Source organism: Cryptomeria japonica, chromosome 2, assembly GCF_030272615.1.
Source record: "Cryptomeria japonica chromosome 2, Sugi_1.0, whole genome shotgun sequence".
In the NCBI taxonomy this organism is placed as follows: domain Eukaryota; kingdom Viridiplantae; phylum Streptophyta; class Pinopsida; order Cupressales; family Cupressaceae; genus Cryptomeria; species Cryptomeria japonica.
In genome coordinates, this window is record NC_081406.1 from 228,651,851 (window position 1) to 228,659,803 (window position 7,953).

General features: G+C 32.7%; 1 protein-coding gene across 1 annotated transcript; it reads left to right on the forward strand.

Annotated features, from left to right (window-relative positions):
• Window positions 1–5,514: 5,514 nt before the first annotated feature.
• Window positions 5,515–6,260, forward strand: LOC131034536 (major allergen Pru ar 1-like). The gene is made up of 2 exons (XM_057966038.2): window positions 5,515–5,695; window positions 5,956–6,260. The coding sequence occupies exons 1-2, from the start codon at window positions 5,515–5,517 to the stop codon at window positions 6,258–6,260; spliced, it is 486 nt and encodes a 161-aa protein (XP_057822021.2).
• The last annotated feature ends 1,693 nt before the right edge of the window (window positions 6,261–7,953 follow it).

The window sequence follows — 7,953 nt, forward strand, 5'->3', positions numbered from 1 at the left end:
TGAACTTGATAACTAACCTTAACGATTCAATAAATGTACCATATATTTTTAATTTTTAGATTGAATTAATTTTAATAATAGATTTATTAATTTAGATTTAATTAAAAAATGATCTAATACTTATTTCAAAATTCAATGAGGATGATCTTGAGTACTTAGATTTGAAAATAATAATGAAAAAATAGTGTCGATAATATGAAGAATATAGTTATTGTGATTAAAAAAAAATAGTGTTCATGGTTTGATGAATGCAATTAAGTGAAAATAGTCTTAGAAATAAATGTAGTTTAATCTCAAGCCACTTTGGTTCAAATCCTAGCTATGTGAATGTGATTTGGAACTTTGGCATGTTTAACTCAATATTTTTGTTTCATTTCATATTTTTATCAAGTTCAAAATTATGTTTAACATGCATATGTAACATCCTTCACATGTCCTAAACTAATTCAATTCCCATATTTTAGTTGTACGGCTTCACATGATGAGACTTCTCATAAGAGATTATTGACACGACCACTATTAAAAATTGGTTGAATGAAAGCCATCATTTATATTTTCATACCCAAATGGAGACCATATTGCCAAATTTTGATAAGCTTGTCATTGCAAGCAACGTCTAGTTTTGCCATTTGAATGAAAAGAGATTATGTTGCTTTGTTTGGATGTATCCCCTCCCTATTTGTTTTTCATAACTCTATTGCCCAATGGAGTAGGAATTGATCTATATTGGTGAAGAATCAAACATAAACAGTTTTAAAAAACCTACATCCTTGTTAGAAGTAGGAGTAGATTAGATTTAGTTTAGTATGCATGTTGTTTGTGATTCATTATTGCAAATGAGGGAATAGTCTCAAGAAATACAAATAAATAAATTATTGGAGAATCATGTCATTCTTTTCTACACCTTATCATTATGTATATAAAATATGAAATAAAACTATCCAATAGGATTATAAGACTATTTTTATCTATAGGTGCATGTGCAAGGTGTTATGTCAACTTTACAAGAGCTCTTACGACAACCAAATTTTCTTGACTTAACCTAGTGACAAATATAGGGGTAAAGTATACATTTGGTATAGTTGGTGATTGTTGAGCAATCATCCTACATTTTAATTAGCTTAAAAATCTAGTAAGGATGCCTCTAGGAATATACCCTCCCAATACTTTGTATAGCTTCACATATGTAGGTTTGTGGTTTGGACAAGTCTGTGATATATTATCATGGATAGATGGAGAGAGTGCATCAATCTCAAAATCAAAGTTAACATCTAGCAAAAAGTAAGACCCTAATCAATATAAATCAATAAAATTAGTACATTATTGAGAAATTATACTATGTCAAGTAGGTAATCAAAATGATAATTTCTTAGAAACTTATCCTATCCTAGGTGTAGAATAGCATCCAATTAAATCATTGTCTAAGTTCTTGGTTCTTGATCCATTTCTCTTTGTACAATCTTTCATCCTTATTTAATCATCAAATATAACCCTCCATTTCATCCTCAAATTATCATCCTAAATTCTTAGGTTTGAACCCCTTAAAATCCAAACTATTTTCATCCAAAATCACTATTTTTTGCTAATTCTAAAATTTAGCATATATGCACCAACCTTTACAATATCTACAACATCCCTGAATGTATCTTAACCATTGATTCTATGAAAACTTCAACATATGTACTTTTCAAATATTTCATTTTTCATCACATTTGCACCTTACTTCAACATATTTGTACCTTATCTCAATGCATCCACTTCTAATCCATTTCACCTTTCAACATATCAGTGCCTTGATTCAGTAATTTCATGCCATGTTTCATTACTTTGACTTCTTTCTATTCCATTCCTTCATGCAAGCATAAAAGAGAAACCCTATCCCTAATATATGATTAATCCAAATTCACATTAGGGTCTTCAAATAGTGAAACAAACAATAATATCTATTGGAGTTGAAGAAAAATCAACTCTACAACTCCTAAAGATCACCTACATGCAAACTTGTCATAGAAGGAGAGAAGCAAAAAAGCTATGGAGGCCAAAATTCGGAGATCCAAAAAAGAGGAGTCATATTGATTGTGCAACAAGAATGCAATTCAATAATTATATTTGTTATGAAAATACAAAGAGAGAATCCTTATAAGAGGATACTCGAAACCCTAAAGGTGAAAACCCTAAAAAATTATAAGATTCCTAAGTTTAGCTTAAGCATAGAGTATAACAGACTAATAATTAAATAAATAATTATTAGCTAATAAAAGATTACTCTAACACGCCCCCATAAGATGAACTTAGGGAGTAGCTAAAAAACAACTAAGGACTAAAAAAGCATGTAAAAAATGCTGGAAAGCAACAATGGGTCCCGACAACTGGGCCTGATGAGGTACCCAAGTACAATAAAATCCCTGTAAAGTGGAGAAAAAGGAGAAAACCCTATAGGAACAAAACTCCTCTCCAAGAAGAGATGAAAGCTCAAGTGAAGGACTAAGAAGCCTCCAAACAAGAGTGTTCTAGAAGATAGGAACAAAAAGAAGAGAATGAAGAACACCACTCAAGCATGAAATAGTTGCAAACACTGTGTAAGAGTAACTACTGATCTGAACAACCTCCACTGAAATAGAACATGACTAGATAGAGAAGTCTATAATCTACATGAGTGCCCTCAAATGACACTACTCGAATCAGATGGAAAACAAAGGCAAACAACTGAACTCGAAGATATAGATGGCATGAAGCACCAAAGCCTGAAGAGCTGGTCAATCGAACCAAGGAAGCATTAGAACCAATAGGAAAAACCTCCCCATAATGTTGCAAAGGGAGAGGGACAGGTACACTGAAAAGAACGACCAACAAGAACTGCATGATGAAGAACCAGGAACATCGAAGGTGCAGAGAAAGTACATAGTGTCATGGAAGGAACACTCACTTGACACACATCATGAGGTTAATGTCATGGAAGGAATAGTCACGTGACAAAGGTAGATGGCAAACAAAGGCAAACTGCAACCCCCCATGGCACTTTATAAGTAGTGCATGTACAATAAGGTACAAGATGTGCAATATCCCAAGTATACAATGCATGGTGGCACTTTATCTCAGTATGTTTACATAAATAATATGCTACAATGATCAGAAGAGACATAAGACTGGAAATATAGAAAGAACAGCCAAAGATGAGACATCCTACTCAAAGAAAGAGATCTTAGGACCTGAAACATCCAAGATATTCACTAGAGTGATAAAAATAAAAAACACAGAATAAAATATACTTGGAGCATAATCTGGAAAGAAAAATCATATGAATGGAAAGAACGCAGAACAAGCTTTCCAACGATGTATTTTTTTTGAAAAACGGAGGTTGGATGCTCAAGTTATGTCTCCTGGAGTGCAAAAAAGAACCTCTGGATTTGACAGCAAAAAATACCATCAAAAAGCAAAATCGAAAGTTCAAACCTCCAAATTTGGATAGAGCTCGGAAAGAGCTTTCTGACGATATAAGGTTTTTGAAAAAGCGCCTTCGTATGACCAAGTTATGGCCAAAAGAAAAGAAAAAACCCTCTTGTAGGGCATAAAGAGTTTTGTTTTTGTTTTTTTTATACGAAAATTTCTAACACATTTGCAGGTACAATGATACGGATTTTTGTGCCTCGAAAAATGTGCCAATAAAAAATCATGTCCCAGATGCCCCTGTCACCAAAAATAGGCAAATTATATATCAAAATTCTTGTAATTGGCCTTGTAAATCTAACTGTGAGGTCCTTTTGGCACCAAAATGTACCAAAAAATCAGCTGCCCCCAAAAAATGGAAAAAAAAAAACTGCACAAACCCTCGAATACACAGATCTGAAGAACAAGGCCTAAAATCTCTCATGAAGATTTGGAGCTCTGATACCATATTGGAGTTGAGGAAAAATAAACTTTGCAGCTCCCAAAGATCACTTGCATGCAAACCTGTCACAAAAGGAGAGAAGCAAAAAAGCTATGGAAGCCAGAATTCAGAGATCCAGAAAAGAGGAGTCATATTGATTGTGCAACAAGAATGCAATTCAATAATTACAGTTGTTATGAAAATACAAAGAGAGAATCCTTATAAGAGGATACTCGAAATCCTAAAGGTGAAAACCCTAAAGAATTATAAGATTCATAAATTTAGCTTAAGTATAGAGAATAATAGACTAATAAGTAAATAAATAATTATTAGCTAATAAAAGATTACTCTAACAATATCTTTCCTTCCGAACAATCTGTAATCATCTCTTCTCATCCAATTTTTTCTTTCATCTTTATTCAACTCATCAAATGATCATCGTGACTCCATCTTTTTTTGATAATTCACCTCATCATGACCATCCCAAAAATCCATTTGAAATGGATTGTCACTAGAGTCTTGATGATCAATTTAGAAAAAAAAAAATGATCTATTTTTTCTGCATACATTTGTGTAATGCATGAGGTCAATTGATCAGCCATTTAGAAAATAATGTTATTTTTACAACAAAGTTCTCAATAGAGAATTGATGGTTTTGATTGAAATATGCATTCACTTACAAGGATCCAAACATGATTAAAACAAAACCTCTAAATTAGAAAGATAATTGAGCTCCATTACCAATAAGCTCATGTTATGTTTAAGAGAAAGAGAGAGAGGTGGATATAGAAATGGACACAAATATGAAGAAGAAAGGGCATCCTACGTGAAAACCACCATGACAAAAAGGTCTGATAAAGTAACTCTATCTAGAAAACATGTAGAAACATATAACTCGTTAGATTTAGTGCTGACATAAATCACATTAACATACATTCTGAAATCTTTTAAACTTATAAGACATAAGAACAATTTTAACATCAATTTTACACCACATCGAGCCATATCCAATATTATATTATGATTTTAAGTATTTAAATACCTGTTGAGGCATATACGATACCCTAGTCAATGTGAATGAAACCAAGGGGGAAAATACATGGTATGCAATTTTGAGTACATCCTCTATAAATTTTTAGGAGAAATGAAAGGACTCATAATTTATTGTTTTCGTCTAAAGTGACAAGAATGCAGATTAATATCAGATTTTTTTGTCGCAAATAAAGATCTTCGCGATTAAAACCTGGTCATTTTTTAGTGACAATCGATTATGTTAAGGCCTTGGAAATGTAAGTTGATCGCCATGATATTATTAAACGGTGACATTACCTAGGATTTCCATTAGCCAAGACGATAAAGATAGATTAGTCGATCGAAACAAGAAATCGAATACGACTAGCCGGCTTACAGATTTTCAAAAGTAGAATGGGGACAAAGTGTTGGAGAAATGAATTTGAAAATGATTCCTGAATTTGTCGACTTAATTCAACAAAGCACATCGATATTCAAGCTTAGTTTAATCAAACCAAAGCAACCCACGACTAGTAGCCTCTCTACATCTATATATATTCATCAATCCATGCTTTTTAGACACACATACTGCAAGAAAGATCAAATTGTTGTAGAGATTTTAGAGACAAGTAAAGATGGTGGCTGGAAGTTTAACCATACAAGTTGAGTCTGAAGTGGCAGCAAAGAGATTATGGAATGCGCTGGTGAAGGATCACAGTCTCATTGCCAGGGAAATGCCAGAGCTTTGTGCAGGAGTCACATTTCTTGAGGGAAACGGCGGGGTTGGCAGCATCAAGCAAATCAACTTCACTTCTGGTATGTGTATGACGTAATGGTTTAAATCATATATACTAAGCTTACATTTCTAGATTTAAAAGTGTTAAACACTTTGAGTTTAACTGACATATTACTAAGAATACACTTCTACACTTAAAAATGTTAAACATTCAATATTGATTAACATTCTCTAAGCTTAATATGATACTTAATGTATGTGATTTAAGACTGACCCGACCAACATCTATTGTAATTAAAAAAGGATATGTTTTGAGTTTGATATGAAAGTGTTAGTACAGGGGCGACGGAGTTTAGCTATGTGAAGGAACGCGTGGACGTTCTTGATGAAGAGAATTTAATATACAGCTACACCGACTTGGAGGGAGGAGAGCTGGGAAAGAATTTGGCATCTGCTGAGTTCAGCGTTAAGATGAGTCCAAAGGCAGGGGGTGGAAGCGTTGTTACTCAAATCTGCAACTTTGACACACTCCCTGGCGTTCCTCGGGAGGAAGCCAAACTTGAAGCCATGAAAGGGCAGCTCATTGCTTTGTTTAAGAAGTTGGAAGCCTATGTCATCGCTAACCCCACTTTATACAATGCATGACATGCTTCTCCCCATCAATAATGCTCGGTAGTTATGTAGTTCTTTGGGCTTTTCAAGTATTTTCGCCAAATAAAACAGGAAGTGTTTTACCTTGGTGCACTATGTTACTGTTTGTAATTTCTCATACGGCTTTTCCTCCCGATGGGGCAGGATCTAATGCCGAAGACTTGTTTCTTTCATAGGAATGCAGTCACTTTAAACTATGCATGGGATATTATCTATTGAATTGGAATGTGATTTGCATAGATAAACTCAAAGTCTACCTTTACTTGATACACATTTCTTGCATAGTTATTAATGTGAAGTATGTTGGTGTTTAAGGGATTTCATATAACTTTTTGTTAAAAAATTATCTTAACAAGAAACTTTAATATATGAATAATTTATCTTAACAAAAAACTTTAATACATGAAGTTATAAATGTAGACAAAGGATTATTAAGTATGTAACGTTCTGTCAAGAAACTCCGAAGGGATTAAACTAAAACATTTGAAAAGAGGTTAAATAATTTTTATATTTTTTTAATTTTAATAAGTTAAATAATTTTATTTTTTTTAACTTTAATAAGTTAAATGATGCATTAAGTTGACATTACAATTAAATTACACAATGGAAGACTTAATTTAACTCTTAAAGGGTTTCCCAACATGGTTTACATGATTTAAACTAAACATTGCTTAATGTTAATTAATCCAGTTACAATAATTTAATCATAAAGACACAATTACACTAATCAATGATTATTTCATTCAATAGACATGTCTAAGTTCCATTCATGATGATTCTTTCCATTACATTTCATCATAAATACTAATAAAAGATATACATTTAACCATTTAATTTTTCATCAATACATTTCTTTTGCATCACATGATTGAAATAATATTACATTGCACTAAATCACTAAGTCTCGTAAGAACACATGATGTTTACAATAAAATTACATCTTGTCATGAAGGCATGCATAACAAATAATACAACTCCAAGATATACAAGGAGTGATCCAAGATGACAGATAGGATCCAACTGAAAATACAAGATGCTTGAATCCAAAGAGCAATTGGAAAACCTGTAAAGCCAACTCCCGCAAGAAGGAACGAACACACGCGATGGAAAGTGGCACTATCACCTGACCATGTGGCTCAAAAGAACCAACCCACCATGCTAGGAGATAGAAATAAGACCCACCAGCAACCTACAAGGTATGCAATTTAAATGTTTTGGGTTAAGTGGTATTTGATGTTCTATATTTTTTAAGACCAAACCAAGTAAATTAGATTATTCAAATATGTAGATGAATGAATGAATGGTGAATGTTATTTTCTTATTTGATATTCGACTTGGTGCATAGTAATAGAAGTTGATTCAAGAGAATTATAACCACCTGATACATTTTATAACCTTAAAATATGAAGTTATAAATGTAGACAAAGGATCTCTAAGTAGAAATTTTTTATTTATTTTTTTTGGGGGGGAGGGAGGGGGGGGGTTTACGTGGTATTTGATGTTTTAAGTATTTCAATACAAAATCAAGTAAATTAAGTTACTCAAGTATATTAGATGAATGAATGGTTACAATGCTATTTTTCTATTTGATATTTGACTTGGTGCATATTAATAGGCATTTATCAAAGAGATTTATAACCACCTAAGATGAAAATCATATTGAAAGAAACGTACTTAAGCTATTAAT

Coding starts and splice junctions, on each gene's coding strand:
- LOC131034536 (XM_057966038.2), top strand. CDS start 5,515: ATGGTGGCTGGAAGTTTAACCATACAAGTTGAGTCTGAAGTGGCAGCA. Junction 5,696..5,955: donor GCAAATCAACTTCACTTCTG/GTATGTGTATGA, acceptor GTGTTAGTACAG/GGGCGACGGAGTTTAGCTAT.